Raw genomic sequence first — 25,949 nt, forward strand, 5'->3', positions numbered from 1 at the left:
TTAGACCACGTAAACTTGTAACCTGAAAAACCCAAATCTTTGAGACCACTAACCTCGATAGCATCCCTAAAATCCAAAATGGATGAAAGATCACAAACATTGCCCCCCTTCTTCTCAACTTCAAATAAAATCTCATTGAAATCCCCAGCCAATAGCCGAGGAATAGAAGGAACTCTCCCAAGCTCCCGAATTAACTCCCACGTCCTCCATTTCTGACCAGAATCCGACTAACCATAAATGCCAGTTACTCTCCAAAACTTGCCCAAATCACATTTGACCTCAAAATCTATATATCTTTGCCCCCCGATCTGATACTCATCTCCACTTCATTAGACCAAAGCAAAGCCAATCCTCCAGATTTGCCAATCACATCCACCCACACCCCATGATCAAAATTCAGTTGACCACGAATCTTACTCATCTCAGAAGACCATCTCTTTGTCTCACTAAGGAAAATGATATCAGGAGAGTGAACACGGATAAGATCCATGAGGGAACGAACTGCCTTAGGACTCCCCAACCCACGACAGTTTCGAAAAAGAAGAGTGCTCATTGACCACCGAGGGCCCATTTTGTGGTACCCGCCACATTAACATCATCGTGAGGACAACCATTGTTAATTTCCATAACATCACGCCTACGTTTCTGACTACCCCTCTCACCTCCATAGTCAATGACATCGCTATTAGCTAGAATGCGTTTGGAATGACCCCCTACATGGCACTGTTCATTTTCTTGGGTTATGTTGCACGTGCGAGTACGACACTTTCATCATTTCCCAGAATCTTTTCTACTACAATCATTCTTCGTCAAAGTGTCCAAAGCGTTTATAGAAACCATGACCTCTTTGGCATGATTTATATTACCCACATTTTCCAACAGAAAAGAAGGATGATTATCTTGATTTAACATAAAACCATCCCCATCTCCATCACTCACATTAATAGGATGCTCACCATGCTCGGCAACGTCCACTTGAACACGAGAAGGAACCGGTGCCCCTACAATATCCTCGCCCAAAACTTCCTCAGAAAGTTTGTCTAATGAAACTCTATTAAGAAAATCAGCCATCTCCTCCACCAACTTACTATCCACAACCTTCCTCTCAGAAGCAACACTCTTGATAACTAAGGGTGTAAATTCGGTTTTTGGTTTGGATTAGATACAAAGCCAAACTAAATTGAATAAAATTCGATGTTGATTTTTTCAGTCCAAATCCAAATTATATCATTAAAAAACCAAATTGAACCGAACCGAATTATAGTTTAACAATCCGAATTCCACTGAACTAACCGAATTTCACCGAAGTCTACATTTCATTGAAAACAATATAAGACTTTTGCAAAGTCCACAATACATAATATGGATTAAAAATTCAAGTTATACAAACATTAAAAACTAAAAGTTCAATAAATCATTTTTGTACTAGTTTAATACTACAATCATCTAATATTATAGTTCCATACATAATTTTTATACAAATTCAATAGAAACAATTATAATTTAAAGCTTGATACATTTCATTTTTCTTAATCTTTCTTTGAAAAATAATAGTCTCTGAATTAATTTCTCCTGTACTAAGTAAAACCATCAAAAACAAAATAAAAAGTTAACAACAAGATGAAACATAATGCAGTAAAACTAACAAATGAAAATGTAATTAAACAAAAAAATGAAAAACAAAACCAACAAAATAAAGAAAAACATACCTACAATTAGAGCTTTCATAGCTAGGTTGCTAAGGTTTGATGCTGGGTGAGAATTCAAAGAAGAAAAATTAATGTAAGAGAGGAGAAGTTACTATCGAGGTTTAGTTTAGTGTTTAGAGGAGGGTAGAGACTAGAGAGAGAAAGCCATAAATGGGGTAATGGAGCGCCGCTTAGAAAGGACGAGAGTGAAAGTGTGAGGGAAGGACGAGTAATATATAGCTAGGGTTTATTTTGGCTTCCCTTAATTCATAGAAGCTTGAAAAGCCTAGACTTCAGAGAGCTTCTTCATATTTCTACCTTGTTCGATTTGTTCGGTTTTTAACAACACAACATCGAATCCAAATCAAAAACCAAAAAACTTATGCATTGTAGTCCAGACCAAACCAATTTTTAAAAATAGTTAAACCGAATTACTTATTCGGTTCGGTCCAATTTAGTGTTCGATTTTTCACCAAATTAATTTCACCCTTATCGGTAACAAATAATTTTCGATCAACAGGCTCTGAATGACTCCCATCTGAAAAATTCTCAACCTTCTCTTTCTCCTCATTAATGAATTTCCATGGAGAATCCCTCAAAGAAACCCCAAATTTTTTCTCTGGGGTACAATCTCCCCCAACCTCCACACATTCATCAGTTCCATGACCAAGTCGGCCACAGTAAAAGCATAGGATAGAAAGACGTTCGTACTTAACCGGAACAGAACAAACCTGACCACCCCTAATCTTCAAATTCACACAATCGCGGGGGGATTGCGAACATCAATCTTAACTTTTACCCGTAGGGATTTATCAAAACTTCCCCTATTCGGTTTAGCAGCTTCCAAAAATATTCCAATCTTATTCCCAAGAACTTTTGCATTCTCATTGTTACCACGACCCTTGAAAGGTAAATCATAAAATCTTGCCCATATAGGCAAGTGAAACATATTCAAATCCGATGGTTTCACGGCTTGATCAATCTCCTCAAGAAGTAACGGGTATTTATCAAAATGCCAAGGTTGACCGTCCAAAATCCGCTGCTTATCCTGCCAATGGAAGAACTGGATTTGGAACAGATTTCTGCCAATCCTACTGATTTCAACTCCATTTTTAACCATCCACACATTCTTCATAGTGGAAATAAAAGCATTTGGATTAGGAACTCTAGCGACCACAGTTTACCAAAAAGAGCAAGAGCAATCCTATCATCATTAACATCCCCCTCACCTCCACCATCTTCAATCCATTCAACAGGTTCATCGTCATCTTTGGGGCAATGAACATCCAGACCCTGAACATTCTCCTGATCCACCACCTCCTTCCCCTTATCATTCTTGAGACAAGAAACGTCATCTCCCACAACGCTCCTCACCCTCACCGGATTCACCCCTTTACCAACGCCGTCAGAGATAGAATCTTTACCAACATCATCAGAGATAGAATCTTGATGACAATTGGTAACCTGATGTGATAGAAAGATCACACGAAAACTCCATGAAAGAAGACCCAACACTCGTAGACCACACTCCAAAGGAAAGAGATAGACTTGTATTACGTGTTGCTTCTCACAATACCACATCATCAATATATTACTTCTAACTTTCTTGTTTGATTTTTCCTGATGAATATTTAAAGAATATTATTGAATAGAAGATAAGAATATTTAATTACACTTTTATCCCACTAATTTTGTAATATTTAACTTTAATTAAAAATCACTCATATTGAAATTTAAAAGGTTGCAAATGAGAGAGACAAAGAAGTGTATTTTATGTATTTGTATTCGTATTTGATATGTGTCAAAACATCTATTATAATATGAAACAGTCTCACTGTAAGATACGCCCCATATAAGATTAAATAACCCAATTATATAAGCTATTAGCATATAAACTCTATATTTTAATGGCTTCTTTTCAAGAGAATTTATCTTCAGATAAACATTATTCCGTCCTTTCTTTGAAAATCTTGGACACATGCTATAGGTTGAATAATGAACAATAAATGTGGGATTTAACTTAGCAAATGGGCAATAAAGAGTCGTTTGTTTACTCATAAATTCTATATGAATTCTAAGTTTCTAAATAGTCAGATTGTTAACATAAATAAAATAGTTTTTAGGAATTAAAACTTTTTATAGGAATTTACTTTCTATGTTAAAGAAACTAGTTAGATTATTAATATAAAATATATTTTTTAAAAGACGGTATGATTATATTAGTTTATGAAATATAATTGCATGATCAACATATAAAAAAATATTTATCACCGGATTTTCAAAGATTCTTTATTAGTCAATTTATAATGTGGAGGATAGTGAATTAAAATCATGGCTGAAAACAAGTGTTCTAGTGATTACAAACATAAAGCACATGATATCAATATTTTTTAACTTTCAAGTATTATAAAGTTAAGAGTTTTAAAATAGTTTTAGGGAATGAGTATGAGTAGACATTAATTTATGTAATCTACTTCTATCTTTTGAGATTAAGACTTTAACATAATTATTATTATTGTTAATATTGTAATAATTTTACTCCTACTTGATCAGATCTCTTTTAGGCTCTAGCCACTTTTTGTTCATTTTTTGAACAAAATTAAGCTAACTACTAATTTGATATTAATTACTACGCCACAAGACTATTAGTGACTATAGATTAGCCAGTCGGTTAAAATTAACATATTTAAAAATGACTAAATATAAGAAAATAAAACCAAGTTGATACAAAGTATATACAAAAATTGACATGACATGACCTAAAATGTCAAACTCAAAGCCAACAAAATGACCTAAATGTCGCAATCATGCCACCACCAAATGTCGAACTCAAAGCCAACAAAATGACCCAAATTGATACGAAGTATGGGATTGGGAACAATAACAATTAGCAATGCAAGTCAAGTAGTGTAGATGAAAGGAACACCATCGACTATCTTACGGAAAACTACTGTCAATTGCTCAGCTTAATTGGCCAACAGGCAACAATGTCAAGTAACAAGAATCAGAAGATGTCATTATAAACGGTTTTATAGACTGTTACGAAACAATTCTGGGCAACGATAAGCATACTACAAGAATTTACTCTTTCACTAATCAAGAGAAATCCAAGCGCATAACACATGTAGTACATTTGTACAAGATACATTTTTGGAGCTTGACAGTACAAAAGTTGGAACAAAAGAATAGGGTATCAGCCATCAACAAATGGGATTCACTTTACAGTTTAGTATGGTTACTTTTGTGGGAAGAATTATACAGTAATGGATATCAGAGGATCAATGTCGAGAATTAGCTTGTGAAAATACTATGCTAGACCTTTGACTGTACTCCAAGATGCAATGCAACAAGAATCATCGTCATAACTGACCAGATCGGTTATCGGTCAGGACTCCTTGGCCACCTAATGCTTTAAGTACTTAAGATTTTGATGATAGACCATCGGTTTGAACCTGAGACACTTCTAATTGGGGAGGCAAAAGATTCAAGAAACTCCCTTGAACAGATTGATCACCATTAGATGTTGACTCTGATGAGTCAGATGACTCGTCCTCTGCAGCAGCAGGATAAAAAGAAAGAAAGAATATAGGTGAATGAATAAACAGAAAAAATATAGGCGGATGAACCTATATTTAAAATTGTCTCAAATGGACAATAACTCGGGAAAAAAAAAACAAATCAAAATCATCCCTGAAACCCAATGGATTGAGCAATTGAGATTACACTTTTTTCATCTATATGTTTCACTTCTACCATTATCTAAAGCAATCATAAGGTGAGGATGTCGCACAGTAATTTATTGTGAATGTGATTGGATGTTAACACTGGTCTTGGACGATAATTAATGAGTATATCTCCTAGCAATCTGTATTTGAAGGTGTGGGGACGAGGCTGCTTTCCTATTAAACTACAATGGAAGTTTACAACATGAAATTCCTGGTTTCTCAACCAAGACCCTATAGAGTTCTATAGTGCAATATGCATAAAAGAAACAAGAACACAAGATGATAATGGCAGAGGCCAGACTGCCAAAAATTACTTACCAAAGAGTGACTTAACTGATGGTCTCTTAGGTTTGTTGTCCTTCTTCTTCAGTTCAGCTGCAAGCAGTCACCAAAATATAACTATTTAGCCATTCCGAAATGATGTCAATAAGCAGTGCAGTAGGGTTTTGTAGCATGGAAGAGCTAAACATTTGCGAGAAAGGCATCAAAAAACAACAAGATGCAGGACTACAATTCTACAAAGTAGCTAAAAAGAAGCATGTTTAAGGTTGTTCAACATGAGAGGGCCCGTTTGGTGGTAATGTGATTTTTTGATTTGTAAGGTCATATGGCATGTCCTACAATGAATCAAAAATTAGTCAAATTTATTAGGAACATTGTGATTTTGAGAACTCACAATTAAAAAGCGAACCACTTTGTCTGGTTTTCTATTTTTGGTTTTTAGTTTTCAAACAAACAGAAAACCGAAAACAAAAAATGAAAACAAACAGACCCTCACGGTTTCTAGAATGGCCAAATCACACAGCATCACCCACCATGATATGAATTTCCAGGTTTAAAATGTCATTTTTTTAAAGAAAACAGAACTTTCAAAGACAGATTAACAACTACCAAGTGATTGATAAGACTAGAATGACAAACTATAATTGTTCAAAAGGCCTGAAAATTAATATAGAAAGGAAGCTCATAATAAAGAAGTAATTGTTCAAACGGACGTAGAGATAAAAGATAATCCAAACACCAGAATCAACGAAGGATTTTTGGATAGCTTGCGTCCACATCATTTAGGTTGCAACAAATACTGGATGTCCAATATAATTTCATTCTGGTTTCTTTTAAAAAATGATGAATACCAATATGCTAATACAATATTAGGTGAAGTTTAAATGTCCCACAAACTAGTTCGTCACATCCCTAACAAGTCCAAAAAGTTCACTAGGACAGTCACTGTGAACCAGGGACGTCCATACTGTATTACAGAGACAGAAAATTCATTTCTTTGGATCTTTGCTCGACAAGAGAATATGATTTACAATCAGTTGAATACCAAAACATGAATGCAAAAACACAAATAGAAAACTGTAAAAATGAAAAGGGAGATATAAGCAAGAGCAGGAATACCAATGCCTGGAACTTGATAATCATTCACAATTTCAAAGTTCTTGTAAGTGTAGCCCACAAAATTCAAGTCCTTGAATGAAAGCATCTGCAGAATGCCATATCAAAGAGAGAAAACTTAGACAGAAAAAAAAAACATAAAAAAGAGACAAAAGTGAAACAAACACCACAATGCTTCTTGAAGGGAGAAAAGGAAAAACACAACAAATTTAAGAAAACAGATTCACCAAAGAAGGAGAACAACGATCAGCAACAAAAGAAACCTTCCATGCTTAGATTCCTATGCCAACCCGAAGTCGTCTAGCTAAGAGTATATGTTTATAACAGAGAGCAACAGAGTAAATCATAAACATTTAATCACACATAGAAATGATCAAAAACACTATATGCAAAATCAGTGATCACACAAAAACTTGTTAAAACGACAACTTAAAGAGTAAAAGCACAGCAAATGATATAACCTTTCTCCATGGACCTGTTTTAGATGCTGATTGAGATTGATAATCAGCCTGCATGAATCTCAAGTGTATTAAGACAAATTCAAATAAAGAAAAGGATGTAAAACTACAGAACGCTACATTAAAGTGAAAATACCTCGTCAAACTTCTCAAAATTCTGAGTGTCTAACTCATCGTTGACCTCAGGGATGAAAGCAGCTTCCATTTGGTATATCCTCTCCCAATCAATGCCATTAAACCAAGGGTGAACCTATAATTAGGATATATATGTACAAATATTAAAAAGAAATTATACTTCTTATCGCTAAAATCACTAAGAATAAGACAGACCATACAACACCTTTAATTCATCAGCACCATTTAACCCAAGTCTCTGATTAACATTGCACAACAGTTTACTAATAAGATCTTTGGCTTCTGGAGATATCCTTGCTTCCTCAGGAAACTTTAAATGAGTCTTCCAGTTCACTATCTGCACAATATGGAGGAAATCTTTCTTAAGTGAAACTCTTCTAGTGGGCACAATTCTATCAGGAATGCCAAAGAAAAACAGACAAAGCTATATTAACAGCTAGCATATGGACCAACAAAAGCCCCATGCTGCACTCTACACATGACCACTGTAGTAGAGAACAAATCAATGCAAAAGACAGCTGAAATTTCTAACAATGAGAACATAAAAAAGATCAAGTGAATTTCAGTTTTTACCTTCCTACATGTTGTCATGGGATCATCTGAGTAAAAAGGTGGATATCCTACAAGCATTTCGAACATTATTGCTCCAAGTGACCACCTATGGAACAATTACATACAATTCCAAAAGGCAATAAGATCAAAGAAGTATCAGTATCACAAAGGGATAATTACTGTGAAAGAAACTACAAACCATAAAACAAGTCTCCAATAACTTATGTAATCATACTCTCACAAGAAGGAAAAATTTGTAAGCAAAAACATAGTACATAGAAACGTCAAGCCAGAGAAATCAGCTCGAAGTGATTCTTTTTACTTATTCCCATATAGTACATAGAAACTCGATATAGTATGTTATTGGCAAACATCTGAATGTTATTGACAGTAAATGACCCATAATGGACATAATTTGACAAATGAATTCAATTTTTGGTCTCAAATAGTCATTTCCTCAATAAGTGACTTTGGCATGTGTACATACCACTTTACTCTCTACTTGGAAGCATATCAAGTTAATAATCTTCAGCTTTTTGAGATGGGGAAGTTGTCTCCCTTTCCCAGGGTCTTTTGAACATAAAACAAAAAATCAATATGGAACAACATCTTATTGTATTTGTATAAATTCATCTTATATAAGAATTTATCAACTATCTCTAATACAACTTACAGCCAATAGACAATGAGAACTAGTATGTGCATCTGCAAGCAAACAAGTACTTGATCATGACCACACTGACTTTCACACTCTAGTATCTATGACGAAGCATATAAGCAAGTATATATTATTTCAGTATGACATGCAAAGAGCAAGAATATCAAGAAAAATGACTAGACTGCCATCTTGCTGCATATAAGCTAATACTCACTTCTCAAAAAGCATGACAAGCAGTTGAACAACAATGAAGCTAAGAGAATACACATCCACCATTAAATTAAGTTACACCATAGAAGTGATTGCCCTTATCCCTCCAAAACCCATGTTACAAGCATAAAATCCAATGTACTGTTTTCTCCCACAATCAAGGCAATAAGGTTTCAACACTAAATGCAACAAATGAGTCCTAGTTTTTTCCATCGCATTCCAGCAGCAAGTTGTTTCCAATTTCCAATGCATACAATGCTACAGAAAAAAATGAAGGGAAAAACATTTTACTTAAAAATCACCTATTAAAATACTTCCCTATCAAAAGCACGTCTTGATGATAGTAAAAATCAAATAAAGGACTTCATCCTTCAGCTAAGTAGCACAACATGCTAACTTAATAAGATTGTGAAAATTCTGAAATTTTAATGCATTGTCATTTAGCTCACTTAAAGATTAGTAATGCATTCGTTCTACAGAAAGCAATAATTAACTGTCTGACCTGTTATATTAATGTCAATTAAGCCAGTTAACTGAAGATGATGTTGGTTTTCATCTTATTAACAAAAGACACAATCCTGATTCATATTGCATACTGTTTAGTACAAATAAGTTTATATGGAAGCTGGACAAAAGTCTGGACTTCAATTTAGTTTCCACACGTAACTTGCCCACGAGAGAGCTACTAAATCACTCACCAATCACATTCCATTCCATAACCCTTCTTCAATAGAACTTCTGGTGCAATATAATCGGGTGTACCAACTGTAGAAAAAGCCTGCATGTCACCAATAAATCATCACATAAAATAAGATAACATCCAGAAAAATGAAACCTTTGATCATTTGGCACATTGTTTAACAGCAGAACAAGCAATTAGTCCATTCATTTGGGAAAATTAATGATAAAGCATTAGCTTGCATACGTAATATTTGAGCTGTGTATTCAAAAAAGTAATAAGCAATCATCCAATAAAAATAGTGAACGTACAAGCATTCGTCGGTTCTTCTGCCAATGCTGAAGTTGCTCTTGTTGAGTACGTCTCGGTTTTGTAGAGCCATCATCAGCTGCTGAACCTCCACTTCCACTCTGAACTTCAAAATCCTTTTCTTCAAGAGTACTACAATCTAATGGCTTACAAAGTCCAAAGTCTGACAGTCTCAAGTGTCCAAATTTATCAAGCAGCAGATTATCAGGTTTAATATCTCTGCAAAATAACATAAAGGCCAATCAGTTGTGAGCCATTCCGGCCACAATACAAATCATTATCTCAATATTACACATGTCAGTCATGAACCTATGAATGTAGTTATGTTTGTGGATAGATTCAATAGCCAAAACCGTCTCTGCAACATAAAATCTTGCCTCGTCCTCGGTCAATGTATCCTTTCTCATGAGTAAAGTCATCATATCCCCACCAGGAAGATACTCCATGATGAGATACAAGTACTCCTCATCTTGGAAAGAACAATAAAGCTTAACAATGCAATTGCTGTCAACTTCTGCAAGGAGATTCCTTTCGGCTTTTACATGTTCAACCTACATTTGAAAAGACAGTTATCAATGGAAATAGCAAATAAAATGGTGCTTATAATTAGCCACAATATAGATATTGCACCATGCATACAAGTTTCATTCTAATAAAAGAGAATGAGATAATAGTAGCCAACAACAGAATGGGGCAAACAAAAGGGAACAACCCGAACAGGAATGCGGAGGAACAAAAAAAGTTGGATGGTCTACTTCCTATCACCACAAATACCATCAATAAAATTTTTCTCCCAAAACTCACCTATACTGAAGGGTCAAGATACCACAAGCAAAGCCTAGTCAATGTATTTGCTAAGATTCTACATGCAAATACACAAAGAAACAAAATCGAATCCACATGCAAGCACACCTACAAACATAATTAGACAAAAGACTAACAAAGATTAGGCATACGCATACCTGTCCACGTCGAAGCATCTCTGATTTTTTGAGCTTTTTCATAGCATATACACTTCCTGTAGTTTTTTCCCTACAAACCCTGACCTGTTACCACAGCAACCAATAAAGATTAGCAAAGGCCTTTTAAAAAAAAGTTGATACAAGAATTGTAAAAATGCCAAAGTAGCACATAAGCACAAGATTTTTCCAACATTAAAAATAGGATGAGTTTCTGTTCACATTTATAATATGAGAAAGAATAATCATTACCAAACATGAAATGTGCAATCATCTACTTTACAAAATTATACCGCAAAACACCATTCAACAACCCCGAAAATAGGGTGTGTAGCTGGTGTCCCATAAGAACAAGTTCCCAATGAAAAATATTTCAGATTGCAATTTAGTACCTACAATTTTAAGGAGAACAGCTCTAACTTATTTAAGAGACACCGAAAGAAAAAATTCCAAGTCTATCGCTGGTGAATAAAATCAAGAATAGATATGGTCTGGTGACCATTGATCATATCTTCCAAGTTGCAAATATTTTGAGAAAAAGATTCTTTGGTAAGAAAATTAAAGATTTAAAGCAATACTGACGACTAAAATAGCCATGATTAATTGCAGCCATTGCCTATCGGCCAATGTTCTTAATAAAAAAAAGGCTCGGTGCAAGACAGCCTTTTCCAATATTTTTCCAATTAGTGTTTCTTTCCCTAGCCGAAAATAAGTGACGCAACAGAGCACGACCCTCAAACCTCTTCTCCTTAGTTCTGAGATATAAGGCTGGAAATAACTAAGAATATGCTGCTTAAGAAAATATGAAGTAGCTCTTTAAAGCTGTAGTCTCTTCTAGGTTCATTCTATCAACACTTCGTCACATTTAGTTGGTGTATGAACCTATCTATTCACAGAAAGTAACACACTGTTCTCTTCTGCAGGAATATTGCCAACTCTACAAAATTTCAACTGGAATCCAACTATTTCAGACAAACACTACGCTTCATAAATCAAAAATATAGCAGCTTGACAGTGTTAATTACTCCCCGAAAGGCATATTTTGTAGTGTGTTGTTGCCAATCATGCTCCTATTTGCTTAAAAATAAAAACACTTATGCAAACAAGTTATTATGCATTGAAATATTTCTGCTATTATCTGCAGACTTAACATCAATGTCCATGCCAAGGGGACTGAGGTGCTACCAAAACCTGAGCGTGCATGGCATGTGTGTACTGTGTATGTGTGTGTGTAGCTCATGTTGTACAGGCCATCAAAAAAACTGAAGCAGAAACCACATGAGTGTTGACCAGGTTGAGAATTGCATACCTCACCAAAAGCACCCTTCCCAATCATTGTCAACAGCTCAAAATCATCGGCACCCATTTTATGCCTTTGAAGTCGCATATACTCTGTCTCTTTCTTCTCCAAAAACTTCAATAGATTGTTCTGGTCTTCCTCAGACACATCAGCATCAGCCAACTTCCTCTCCAATATACTACGTCTGTTACAAAATTGCAGGTGGCATAAGTTAAGTTGATCAAAAACCTTTTTCATAATAAATTTAGATTAAATACCAATTAAACTAAAATAAGAATTTTATAGCTCACACCATGCCACCATCATATATACTGAAGCAAAATATATTAGACGTTCTCCATTGACCAAATAATAACGAATACTTTTAACATGAAAGAAAAAAAGCTCAGTGATCACCCAGATACTAGACTAACATAGAGATTTTAAAGATTTATTTGTTCTCTTCGTGCACTTCGGATTGATATGGAAAGTTGCGAGTGATAGTTTTTTTATTAAGGGTAAGATTGCGTACATCCAATTAAGTACGTAAAAATTAAGGAGGCAAGGAACTTATGAATCAAATATTAACAATATATAATTGGAAATTTTGAAGTGGCCGCACTAGAAAAATAGATCGCAATAATAGACTCTGAAAGTAGGTTATGGGGGCCGACCCCATGTGGGATACCCTTGCATCCAACCTCTAAGTCTCGCCTTAAGTGGAGTTCACTTAATGACATTGATTGATTGCTCAAACAAAATCGACAATTTACTACTCCCAAAAAGTCAACCAGCTCCCAATTTCAAACATTACAACTCCCAAGTTCAAAATTAGCAAAAAAAAAGTCATCACTCGTCCAAAACATACCGTTCCCTCCTCTCTTGTAAATTCTTCATTTGCTCCTTGTAATGTTTCTCAATATATTGCTTTGCTGCTGCAACCCTCTGCTGTGTGACATTTGAGGGTGTATCTTCGTCTGATGTTGGCGCGGACTCATCCTTGCCCCCCATCCCAGAATCCTTCTTTTTGGATGCGGACCGCAACTTATCACGTGGCTGAAATTTTTGAAACCAACTCTTGGTTGAATCCATATTGCTCACTCTATCAAATAATTACAAAGCTTCAGTTGTCTCCTGGATTTTTCACTGACTACAATATCAGCCATACAAGGATGTTCGGCAATGCGCCAACCTCCTCACCTCCAACAGTGGTGTGAATCAATCCAACCTCATTTCACAAAATACAATATCTCAGTTTCAAGTCCCCTGCAACAGCATTATTAAGATTAATTCATATTCACCATTTGCAATCGCATACATCTTTGAAAAATATAAGTAAAACCAAACTAATTCATAAAAGTGGAACGAAATATTAAACGTCAAACAATTACCTAAATGTGTAAATAAAAATGTTACACTAATATAGATATACTCTTGCCAATAGAAAATAAATTGTTTATAGATCATTAATTCAATTTTTTACTTTTTTCAATATAGAATTGAAAAAAAAAACGAATTACATAGTTCAGTTGACAATCACAATGTCGGGGTCACTAAATTAATAGCGCTATTATTAATCAACATCGAGCATCCAGATCATGGGAAATAGTAATACAAACATATCCGGTAAGAAAAACAAAAATAATGAAAAAAATAATAATGATACAAGCGATCTATCAGGAAAACAAAAATACAGAATCCAACAATATTAAATTTATCATCATACCGAGAAAAAGAGGAACGGCGAATCGCAATCAACCCTAAAATTGGGGAAAATTAGGAAACGAAAAATGAAGGAATAAAGGAAAAAAAATCAAAGAATAACAGAATCGAATAATGAGGATTGTGGAGATTACCTTATGGAATTTCGCAGACCGAAATTGAGTAACAGAGAACGTCGGCCGCGAAAATCTCAAAACTGGATTGCGGAAAATGGAGAAAATGGAGAGACAAGAAGAAGAAAAGGGAATCAAGAGCGAATAAATCGGAGATGGCGATTGCGAGAGCTTCAGAGTTCTCCTCGTTGCTCGCATGATCTCTCCTCTTGCTTTTTAAGTTGGTATTTATTTCGGTATTTTTGGGGGGAAATCACACTTCAATTATGAATTGGTATGGGTAAATAATAATAATAATATCATAAAAATAAAATTAAAGTTAAAATTAAAATTAAATTACTTTTTTTTTAAAAAAAGAAATTAAATTACTTTATTATATACTACCTCCTCTTCTTCCTACTTTGTCCCATATACTTTTTGGTTACTATTTATTTATGACTCTTAATTTGTATTTTGTTCTTAGTCCATTATAAATTAAAATATATTCAATTGGGATCTTGTTTTATTCGTCTCAATGCAAAGATTATTAATATTAAATTTTTATAATTTTTAATTATGCACAATTAAAAATATTAAAGATTAAAATGTTACATCGACATGTATTTAAAAGATAAATAAGAGTGGTATTACGGTGAATAGGAGGCAATATTAAGTATTAACTATACAATAACTCCCCAAGAAAAGTGTCATATACTTCCACTTTAATTTGCAACAATTTGTTTGTTGGTTGCATTTTTAATTTAGCTAAAATTTATTTTTTTACTACAGCTAAAATTTAATTTTAAAACTAGGCTTAATAATTTCATTTCATATATTTTCTCTTTCTTTATACCATTTTCATATATTTTAATATTTGTCACGTTCATTTTATGAAAAAACATAAATAAAAAAGCTACATTTTAATACTTATTGTAAATTTATAGGGATAGAGGAGAACAGGGTCACTCTTTCGGTCACTGATTTTGATTTGCAAAGTAATTATCTAAAAAATTAACTTTGAAAAATATTTATTTAAGATAAAAAATAAAACAATGATTAACTACTTTGGTTTATACTCCTATAATTTGAAATGTAGTTGTTGTAATTATACTTTAAAATGATAGACGTTTTGGGTGTACGCGAAATTTGTAGTTGGACACAAATAAATATTATATTGCATGTACTAAATAAAAATATTTAATTACATCATAAATTGTACAAGAATATTGATAGAACTCTTGTTCCGCAGCGATACACACTTCACTTATATTTTTATGTGAGTTCACTTATCTCTCATATCCCATAAACTTGATAACTTTCCTAATTAATTTATGTTGAGTACTAATAAATTATCTAGATTGTTCTACAATAAAAATCAAAAGACGTGAAGTTTTCATTTACAGGATTTGAATGTTGGAAAAATTCGCTCAATTAGAATAAAGTATTAAAAAAATTCTTATTAGTTGAAAGTTTAAATAATTCTATACAAATGGATGGAAATGACATAATATAGTTTAATAATTTATTAGAAAAAAATAGTTTTTGAACCACGTCTAGACCTTAGACCCATCAGACCTTAAGGGTCAAAGTCGGAGTCCAAAATTTCTGGACCCAATGGATATAAATGAATTCGAGTCTAACTTTAATAAAAAAATATAAATTAAATCTGAATTTAAATCTAAATTAAATCTGAATTTAAATCTAAATTAAATCTGATACATATCCATCCCTAATGGCATGTGCCCAAAATTTAATACTTGTGTGTCATTAAAATTAAAGTTTGTGGACATGCTTTGTTGTGGCCAATGTGAGAAATCATTTAGAAAATAAATTTCGATTGATTAATAGATTTGGTCGACAATTTTTAGGACACGATAGTATTGAGAAATAGCTAGTCTTTTAAAAAATTGTCTTTTTGAGATATGTTTTTCAGACTTAGCCTATTAAAATTTAATGTTTACTTATATTATTTTTAATGCCTACTTATTATATTTTTAATATCTACTTGCAATATCTTAAATGTCTACTTACATCATTTTTAATATTTACTTATAATATTTGAAAAGATATATATTTTACCGAACTCTCACAAGAATTTGTGATTGAGAAATACTTTCTAAGTGACTGATTTTGGGGACGTTCAATGGTTTTGGAAATTTCGCTTACAAAATGTATTTTAGGATTTAGAAAGCTTCTAAGCGATGACCAGTGAACCAAGGCTTTCTTTAACTACTATATAAATCAATTTTAAGTAACACTTTCCCCAATTCAATTTAGTTATTCTATTTGATTTGAGCATAAATATTAAAAAAATAAGAAAACCACCTAAAATAGTAAGACCCATGTGCAATATTAGGTATTTTTAATATTAAAAAAATAAGGAGATCACCTATAAATATAGGTCTTAAAATAGAAATGAAACAAGTAAGATAAACTCACCAATAAGAAAATAGAACAAGTAAAAAGAATCAGAGGAAATAATAGACTAAAAGTCTGAAATATATTTTAATTTTGAATTATATAAGTATTTAATATAGTATTTAATATAGCATAAATTTGAAATTTATCACTAAATTAGACATTAAAATATATTATGTTATTTTCATCTTTTAGTTTTGTTTTCTAAGTTATTATTTTAAATATTTTTTTTCTTTAATAATTATTTTCAAATCTTTTAACAGTCTTTTTATAGATATTCGAATTGGGTTTTTGTATTAATAGATTATGTAGTATTCAATTTTTTTTTTAAAAGTACTTCTATTATTTTTGTGTAAATATTTTAATTTAAATTGTGTATTGAATGATACTTTCATATATAATTTAAAAACTAATTTTCAATACCCTACTGACTCTAAAGAGTCACTTTTTTTTATTAATGTTTGAACTTCTTATAGTTTACAAATATAAAACAATTATATATTTGACATGTATAAAAAAGTATTATCTTTAATTTTTTATTTAAAGTTTTACAATAAAAATTCAAGAGTGAATTCATTACTTATTAATCTGTAATTAATTTTTAAAAATATACCTAAAATAATATAGTTATATAATGTTGTAATTATACCATTTTCGAAAACTTTTACTAAAATAACTTGTTTTAGGGACTTAATTTTCACAAATGATCTTTAATGCAGTAATAATTATTTTTGTTAATTTAGTGTAGATTTTAAATTCTAGTAGTAAAGTTAATATCGCATAAGCACAACACTTACAATATTTCGTCATTTGACAATAGTTCTATAAATATGACTTTTGTCATTTAACAACTCTTTTATTTAATTTTATAATAAGGTTTTAGATTTTTTGAATTTTATAGAAATTAATAAAATTACCATTCATTTCGATTTGAAAATTTCATAAATGATAAATTAGCGAAATACTATATAATTAGTAATTTTTATAAAAAAAAAATTCATAACCAGCACGACAATTTATCTAGTATATTATTATTTTTCTTAATGGGACATTCATTAGCTTTTGATTTTTCTTAAGTGAGCCTTTAATACAGTTGAATAAAGTTTAAAATAACTTTGTTTTCACGGTTCCACCACTTTAACCCATTTATCAAACTCAAAAATTTTCGTGCTAATTTCAATTAGAGCAAGAATAGAGTTAGAATCATAGTCAAAATTAGAGTCAAAGTTAAAGTTATATTCGGTGCAAAATGAGAAGTTGTCCTAATCATTGCAATCCCATTCTCTTCTCTTGTAGGATATGAATTTGATTGAATCATGTGCCAAGAGTTACAATGAATGAAGAAGTGTTCCTTATAATACAAACAGTTGCCAGCCACAATGGTTATGCTGCTTAACTTCCCTTATTTTGTACATGTGGGTTGACTCAATCTTGGCTACACTTCTAGTCAGATACATCTTTTCTCAAACACTAACCCATGTGACCCTTTCACATTTCCCCCTTTCCTAGATGTCAATTTTTAATGACAAACCCCACAATTAATTTGCCCATTTTAAATCAAATCCATATGAGATTTATAATCCAAATAATTAATCATGAATCATGACATTCAATCAATGATGATAGTTGAAAATATCTAATTATTGAAATAATTAAGTATGCAAGTTGCTTAATAATACCCCAATAATCCTTGTATTATCTGCTAATCCTTTATGTCATTTTTGTCAATCACTTGAATTTCATAATTAATAGGCAATTTTTTGGGGGGGTTTATGAGTTGATCAAAAACTGAAAGTCAATAATGGTTTAGATCAAGTTCCTAATACAAAGTTCCTAATATGGAGTAAGTTAGAATAGTGTATTAGGACAAAAAGTTTATTTGTAAGTTGGAAAGCTATAATGACACTAGAATTAGTAGTGTGTTTGTTAATAAACTAAGTTAGAAAAAGTGTATAAGGTGGTCTTCACAAACTCATCTAGTTATAAACTAAATAATTCTGTTTGAAATTTTCTCGAATTATTGATTTTGGAGATGTACATTTAGATGTTATTTTGAGTTAAAGTTAGGTATTCTTTTGTATGCATAACTTATGTCAATTTAAGTTAATTTTTGGTAAACTTTATTTTAAAGTCATGTCAGATCATTTTTATTTAGGTTTCTAGCTTTAATTTAAGCGACTCTAATTACTATTTCTATGCTACATTGCTACTCAAGAATGGAATAGCTAAGACTGAATTTAAAATATTGTTTCAGCCCTTTTTACAAAATGTTGCTTAAAATCCAAAGGAGCACTACTACTAGGAAGCCAATCGTACAAATCAGTTATACATTTGAACAAATATGACAAAATAATAAGCAACATTATAACCAGAGAAAATTGAACTAGTCTTGGCTACTTCCAAAGCTATCGCGTCTGTCTGATTGCCATCCGTAGCTCTTTCCATCGTTACTTGTGTCACCTGGAAAGTAGCCATGTTTCTGTTGCACCAAGTGAGGAGGTGGTGGCCCCGGAGGAGGTGGGGGAGGCGGCATACCTTGTGGTGCTCCCATCAAACCTTGCCCACCTTGGACAGCTTCAAAAGGAACATTTGGGGGTCCCCCGTTCCAAGGACGAGGATAACCATCAGAGAAATTGACAGGTCCACCAGGTCCCGGAGCAAAACCCATTGACCCTTGATCAGATCCACCTTTCCCGTTTGAGTCTGATCGTGCTATCTCATAGGGAACTTGTGCGCCATAAAAAGGTGGGGCTCCATCAGATGGGAAAGGAGGGAAGCCAAATGGAGGTGGGCCCATCATCATAGGGTTCGCATTACCAGGCATCTGGAAATTAGGTGGCGGCTGGGGAAACATTGGTGGTGGGTACTCACGATGAGGATCAGGCAGATTTCCTATCTGTTTGTCTGAAAACTGTCCGAAGTCCTGCTGCATTCCACCCTGGCTATCAATTTGCTGCTGCATTCGAGTTTGGCTTGACCCATCAAGGCCCATTGGATGGTTGTCCGATTGTGGGTCAGACGGATGGGATTGCCCGTAAAACGGTGGTGGCTTTGACTGCATTGATGGTCTTACTGGAGGCTGGTCTCTAGGATGCTGGCGCCAATTTTTATCCTCACGATCATTTAGCTGATGAGTTGAACTGGGAGGTAAACCTGACCTTGGTGGACCTCGAAGTGTTGTATCTAAAGTTGAAGACTGCTTAGTGCCTGATCCTTCAGGTTCACTCGTTTCTCCCTTCATGTTCGGCTGAAGCAAGTTGGCATGACTTTCATGTATGTGAGACTCAAATTCAGATTTCTTCAAAAAGGATTTGAGGCAGTGAGGAGCAGCACAAATGAAGATTCCCTCCATCATTTTGATTATTTGTATCTTCTGGATACGGTCATCACAACTGCAACAAACACGTTCAGCACATACTGCTTTCATCAAAAGCAGCTCTCCAATTTCAAAATCCCCCAAAGAAAACGAAAAAACAAAAGAAATCAAAATGAAACCAACCAAACACAACAATGCTACTATTGAAGAACAAGGAGCAACAACCAAGTGAGCAAGAGGAAACTACTGTCAATACAGAGCACAACAATCCTGACAAAATTCCAAGAACCCAATAAAGTTGTGTGCACACAGTTGTACTCAAGTTTAATGTATCTGAGTAATATAACACGTTAAAGCAGACAGATATACATTATGTGTAATATGACACTTCAACGAAAGAAACTAAACTGTAACTTCAATGTGATAGTTGAACTGACAGAAACAACTGTACAAATAGTGGCTTATACTATCCCAGGTTAATAATTCAATAAATGACTTTATGTTTTGCAACAACACTTCATTATCCCAATGCCATTAAGTACCTATAAATGACTTATTGTTCTACAATTAGAAAATGGTTCAATAGTAACAACAGAAATAAAACCAAAAAGGAAATACGGCCAGGGCCTATCAGAGCCAAGGTATGGCTAGGAGGCCTAGGTCAACACATGCAATGGTGAACCCTGTGGATAGCATGGTGGTGGACCACCCATGTGTAGAGTGGTGTGGCTCAGTGGCATGGGAGCAAGCCTTTGAAGGTAGTGTAAGGTTCTTGAAGGATGGATGACCCCAGATGGTGAATGGTGAACACATCAAGGATTGCAGTTTCGGAAGTATGGAGCACATGTTTATAGCTTACAAACATGGCTCAACGGTTTTGGTATGTTAGCTGTGAGGGGTGCAAGAAATCTCCTATTGTAATTGGTAGAGTGAGCTTTCTGGAGGTCATGTAAAACGTTGATTAGTACACAGTGCCAAAGACTGCTAGATTGTGATGGGTGATTAAAGTCAATTATGCATGAGTCGGGATGGCATGGAGAAGATTAAAAACTAAAAACGGAAAGAGAGAAAGGATTGAGAAAAGTTGATCATGATTCTCACTCAGCATCAATTTGGGAGTGTGTTCACCACTTAAAAGATGAATAATATGTATGCATGATCCTGAACCAACAATACATCACAGTCTCTTCCATCCTATCTGCTTCCATCTTTTACGATCTGTTACATAAACCACCCTTTCTTCAATCATCTTCTATTTCTGGTTACATTGATTGCATTCCATAGGGGAGTCAAATGGGAAGGGAAACACTAATGGGACATTCACAAATTGTTATATGAGACGGTCTCACTGTGAGAGATGCCTCATATGTGGTTCCAATAACCTAACTAATACAAATTATGAGGATATAGACTCTTTGTTTTAAAACCGTTTCACTGAGAGACGGTCTCTCAGAAACATAGTTGTCACTTTACAACACACTTAAGTTAGACCCAATAAGGGATGGAACTAATATGAAACAAAAAGTAGTGTAAGATGGAAGTCCATGCACTCCAAGATAAAATGTTCATGAACTCCAAGATAAAAGGTTCAGCTACTCTAAGATAACCTGGCTACACACTTCAAGATAAGTATAACATATGCGTTTGATAATAAAAAAAAATAGAATGTTTGAAGAATGCTTTACATTTTTTGAATTTTTTGATGCGTCTTCAAGGTGGAAGATATAGTAATTAGATGATAAAAAAATATCATATCTACAGTTACGTATCTTGTTATGTACATAATTGTTGTTGCCTATGCCTTTAGTAGTTCGCTGAAATCCTACGAAAGACTCAGGACACTTCAACACCAACTACAAGGATTGTTTACAAGAAAGTTGAAACCACAAATTATACAGCTCCATGTAAATCCGTGACTCCAAATTTCCAACCCAAAAATGCAGTAAATTGAATTTTATGTGAGGAAAAGGAGGAATTAACAGAAAGGCAAATAAGATAAAAGTAGTTTCCAAATTCCCTTATTCCGCTGGACAAAAATTTATGGTTCTTTAGTTTTGGATTATAATGGATTGTATTAAAATGAGTCATTAAATCATGTACATTTCTTATTTATGTGAAGTTGCACATGATGTTTATTACCAACGGTTAATCAAAAATCTCTTTGTTAGTATTATCACTAACAAGGGTAAAGTTGCATACATCCGACCCCTCAAACCCAACCTTAGGTGGCAGCCACTTAATGACATTGAAGTAATATAATTAATGTATAAATTAAAAGCAGATAAGCCGTATTATTTAGCACCAACCACCTTTACTATATTCATTAGACGTCTAAAATTTAGGTATTCTTGAAGTATAAACACAGCCATCATGTCAAATGAGCACTTACAGATAGCAGATAGAATCACTCCTAGCACAATCAAGACAGAACGCATGCTCACATGGACTCTGCAAAAAACACAAAGTTGTTCCAAATCATCAATAAATAAGTGAAAGCCGAACACTTAACAGAAAGTTAAGAAAGCATTCTCTTACAAGATGCAACGATGACCAGGAAAGATTAGGGTTGCTAAATAATATAAATGGTGATAAGTCCACATAATAAAGCATTCTCCCAACAGAAAGTTAAGAATGCATTCTCCTACAAATTTTTTTTACAGCTCATATAAAACCCTAATATCATCACATTATTTTTGCTCAACTTAAATTAGACAGATTCAAAATTCCAATTATTCTCTTTATCACACTTGCTGATTCATACTGCACAAACTTAATTTTGGGCCAATTTCGTTTTAAAGTAGTAGTTTATATTTGCCCAAAGACCATAAGCTATCCCACACAAAAAATAAAGCTAATTAAACATTTTTACTCATTCAAATTGATTAATATACTAATTTCAATTTTAGTTATTTTTTATGTCAAGTGAGTTCAATGCAATTGCTTTAATTTTTTTTTTTTTAAATATATAGCAAAAGTACATAGATTTTTCAAAACTCCGAAGAGTCAAGTGGAGTCAAATGACCCCCATAAGACAATAGGTGCCTCCGTCACTGTCTTCATCCCCATCCACCAATCAATTAACATCAAAAGAAGTCCAACACCCTTCCCCTACATCAACATTTCCTCACCTTGCTTCTCTCCGAGGTACATGTTAAGACTTAAGTTGACCATAGAAATGAACAAGTATGAAAGTATAGAAAAGGATAGCACAGGGTAAGCAAATTGATATTAATGGAAGAATTGAAAACATATTCCAAGTTTTTAAAGAGGCTTTTTAACTCCCAAGAGTCTAAACTCATTACAATAATTCTTGGATTTTTATTTCCCCTCATATTTATAGGCTACTCCATACTTTCTAACAAAAATAATACTCAAAACAGGTCTGATCTCATTCATAACAGTATAAAACTATTCATTCCCCTCATATTTGCATAAGCCCTAGGGAAGGCCTGATGTCAGTAAAAACAGTATTAACCTATTTATTCTCCTACCTCCCAGCTCCCATACTCCCTCTAAATGCAGGTCCAGCCTTCCTCCCCCAGTGACCACACAGTCAGCAAGCCTCCTCCCTCACAAATCCAGATTTCAGCCTTTCATTACCCTCCTCTCTCTGTTTCCTTTCTCTTTCTTAATCCTGATCTCCTTTTCTCTTATCTCGAATTCTTCTCTATGTGATTACTGATATGCAAGATTTTGCTTGTCACTTCAGGGGATCAGTGAATTAAGTAACATTAGATATTAGATAAAAATAAGAATCAGTTTAGGGAATGGATAATTAGTAGTAGCTTGACCAATGGACAAATGCACTCCATAAGTTCTTCCCACCTTTGGTTCTTTTTTTTCTTAGCTTGTGCACAAAATGTTCGGTCACAACCTTTACGAAACAAAGAACAAATTTTGTACCTCAACCCACAACAATAAATGTTTCCATGTAGACAAAATATGATAACAGTTCGAGAATATACACAAATTGATTGCACTAAGTCAAAATGCCTATAAAAAAATTCTTAAACCCTACATCCAAAAACTGTCAATCCCATATGTTCATTCCACCTTTTCCCTTTTCATTGCTCGACTTGCTTGCAAAACATTCAGTTGCAACATAATATATTCCTATTTCCTATGTGAACAAAAATACAATTACAATCCAAATGTTCATATAATTTGATTGTACTAGGTCAAAATTTCATTTAAAAATCTTTAAACCCTACATCCAAAATCTTTTAATCCCATATGTTCTTTCCACCTTCCCTCATTTCTTTCATTGGTTTGTGTGCAAAAGATTCAGATGCAACTTGCAACCTTTGTGAAACCCAAAACGTTTGTATATTGACCCACAACAAAATACAAAATATATGATTAAAAATTACAATCCAAATTTTACACAAATCGATTCCACTAGGTCAAAATTCTGCAAAAATAACGTAAACCCTAACTCGAAAAAATTTCAATTGACAGAAATCCAACAAGGATCAAGAACAATCAAAAAAATTTCATTCCTACAGATAATAAAACATCAATACGCAAACATGTATAATGCAAAAGTCAATCTACCAAGAGCATACCAGGCGACCGTAAATTGCAATAGGAAAATCACAACGAACACAAAAATGAACCCGCTCAGCAAGCTGTCGACGTGATCTACGACCAACAATCTTAACAATAGAAGCAGAAGTTGCAGAACCAAGACCCTTTGCAACAGGAAGATCAGCAAGAACAAGATGATCAGGACATGCTACAGTTACAATCTCCCCCGGAGACAATTTAACTCCGGTCCCATTATCCAAAGAAGCACCTTTATTAAGTCGAATTTGAAGCATCTTTGCAACAACAAATCTACGCTTAGTCTTCCTTCAACCTTCACTAAAAAATTGAAGAACCAAACATCTGGCGCAGATCAACCAACAACAAAAGCACCCGCCCGATTATGAAACGAAATGAGGGTTCGTGCGTCGACCCAAACTTGGGACTCTGTTAATCTGTTACCCAGCGGGGTTTCTGGGACGTATTTTAGATTGGGAGATAGACTAGGGCCAGTATGGAAAATTTTGAAACAAATAAATAATTTTTAAAAAAAATAAAAATATAAATTGTGGATAAATTTAATTCAAAAAATAAGCGTCATTATACTGGAGGTCTGGAGCCTAAGAATAGTTATATTCGCAATTACTAACAACGAACAAAATAATTGGTTAAAAAAAGTCAAAATTATTTGTTCGTAGTTATTAACTACGAACAAAAGGGAGACAATGTCATAACGCCACGTTTGTTCGCAGTTACTAACTTGCGAACTAACTTAATTTCCATTTGTCCTGTCTAATGTTATGACATTGTCTCTCTTTCGTTCGCAGTTAATAACTGCGAACAAACAATTTTGATCAAATTTTTTTGTTTGTTGTTAGTAAGTGCGAACATACCTAACCTTAGACTTGGACATCAAGACGCTTATTTTGGAATTAAGTTTACCCGAAGCTCATTTTATATTTCTTTTATTAAAGCTACTTATTTGTTTCAAATTTTCGTCGGCATATTACTTTTCGGGCCGTAAAAATAGACCCAATCTGTAATACCATTCAAAACTGATACAACTGGTCTTGGACGAGACAGCCTCATAATGAGACCGTCAATTTAGGCCGGTTCAATTTGCACATGTAATAACATGGCATTTTTTTCATTTTTTGGGCGTTTTTTAATTTTGATCTTAAAGATATCAATTTTTATCTTAAAGATATCAATTTTTATCTTAAAGGTATCAATTTTCAACATTGATACATTTAAGGCTAAAATTGATAAATGTCTAAAAAAATGAAATGTTGTTACACGTGCAAATTGGGCCGGCCCAAATTGGTGGTCTCATAATGAGACCGTCTCGTCCAAGTTTTTGTGAAATTGATATATAACTGATCCGTTTGTTGACTCAAGGTGCGGTGACTTGTAATTGAGCGCAACTTGATCTGATGTTGACCCGTAACCCCCAACATGTAACCAATTATTTTAGACCCATAACCAACTGGCACCCGACTCGAGAACAACCGACATAATTGTTAGTGTTTTATCTCTAAAAGGTCATTGCCAAATTTTGAATTTAGCAAATTTTTTGGTTCGTCCCTTAGCTACATACATTCACCTTTAGCATATACTCTCTCCGTTCCATTTAATTTGCATTATTTGTCATTTTGATTTGTCCCGCTTAATTTGCATCATTTTTATTTTTAAACAATGATCCATCACTTTCTTTTAATCTCATTCGCACATTTCAACTCTCTTCATACAATTCATTCAATATCTTTATTTATTACCATTATCCACCTTTTTCTTAAAAAATACCAACTTTCTCTTTGCATCAAATTA

At 33.7% G+C, this 25,949-nt stretch overlaps 2 protein-coding genes across 3 annotated transcripts; both read right to left on the reverse strand.

The window, feature by feature from the left end:
• Window positions 1-4,360: 4,360 nt before the first annotated feature.
• On the reverse strand, window positions 4,361-14,102 carry LOC130797880 (uncharacterized). 2 transcript variants are annotated; one of them, XM_057660664.1, is made up of 15 exons: window positions 13,907-14,102; window positions 13,777-13,810; window positions 12,919-13,316; window positions 12,081-12,255; window positions 10,775-10,858; window positions 10,122-10,363; window positions 9,815-10,031; window positions 9,523-9,602; window positions 7,978-8,062; window positions 7,610-7,741; window positions 7,406-7,519; window positions 7,273-7,320; window positions 6,815-6,899; window positions 5,732-5,788; window positions 4,361-5,241 (listed from the first exon to the last, which is right to left on the reverse strand). In XM_057660664.1, exons 3-15 carry the CDS (start codon window positions 13,140-13,142, stop codon window positions 5,108-5,110), a joined length of 1,677 nt encoding a protein of 558 aa, XP_057516647.1. In that variant the 5' UTR covers window positions 13,143-13,316; window positions 13,777-13,810; window positions 13,907-14,102; the 3' UTR covers window positions 4,361-5,107. The 2 variants fall into 2 exon arrangements, with proteins under 2 accessions (XP_057516647.1, XP_057516648.1); XM_057660665.1 differs by lacking the exon at window positions 13,777-13,810.
• A 4,397-nt stretch (window positions 14,103-18,499) lies between these two features.
• Window positions 18,500-24,624, reverse strand: LOC130798160 (E3 ubiquitin-protein ligase HAKAI homolog). The gene is made up of 3 exons (XM_057661042.1): window positions 24,164-24,624; window positions 21,988-22,046; window positions 18,500-19,674 (listed from the first exon to the last, which is right to left on the reverse strand). Exons 1-3 carry the CDS (start codon window positions 24,416-24,418, stop codon window positions 18,666-18,668), a joined length of 1,323 nt encoding a protein of 440 aa, XP_057517025.1. The 5' UTR covers window positions 24,419-24,624; the 3' UTR covers window positions 18,500-18,665.
• Between the last annotated feature and the right edge of the window lie 1,325 nt (window positions 24,625-25,949).

Source organism: Amaranthus tricolor, chromosome 13 (genome assembly GCF_026212465.1).
Source record: "Amaranthus tricolor cultivar Red isolate AtriRed21 chromosome 13, ASM2621246v1, whole genome shotgun sequence".
In the NCBI taxonomy this organism is placed as follows: Eukaryota; Viridiplantae; Streptophyta; class Magnoliopsida; order Caryophyllales; family Amaranthaceae; genus Amaranthus; species Amaranthus tricolor.

What these genes read in the sequence shown, in the direction of transcription:
- LOC130797880 (XM_057660665.1), bottom strand. Translation starts at nt 13,142, where the DNA reads ATGGATTCAACCAAGAGTTGGTTTCAAAAATTTCAGCCACGTGATAAG. An exon ending in AAACATAACTACATTCATAG is followed by an intron (nt 10,032 to 10,121) that starts GTTCATGACTGA and finishes GTTATTTTGCAG; the next exon opens with AGATATTAAACCTGATAATC. An exon ending in TTATCAAGTTCCAGGCATTG is followed by an intron (nt 5,789 to 6,814) that starts GTATTCCTGCTC and finishes GACTGCTTGCAG; the next exon opens with CTGAACTGAAGAAGAAGGAC.
- LOC130798160 (XM_057661042.1), bottom strand. Translation starts at nt 24,418, where the DNA reads ATGCTTCAAATTCGACTTAATAAAGGTGCTTCTTTGGATAATGGGACC. An exon ending in TTGCAATTTACGGTCGCCTG is followed by an intron (nt 22,047 to 24,163) that starts GTATGCTCTTGG and finishes TGTTTTTTGCAG; the next exon opens with AGTCCATGTGAGCATGCGTT. An exon ending in AGTGATTCTATCTGCTATCT is followed by an intron (nt 19,675 to 21,987) that starts GTAAGTGCTCAT and finishes TGTTTGTTGCAG; the next exon opens with TTGTGATGACCGTATCCAGA.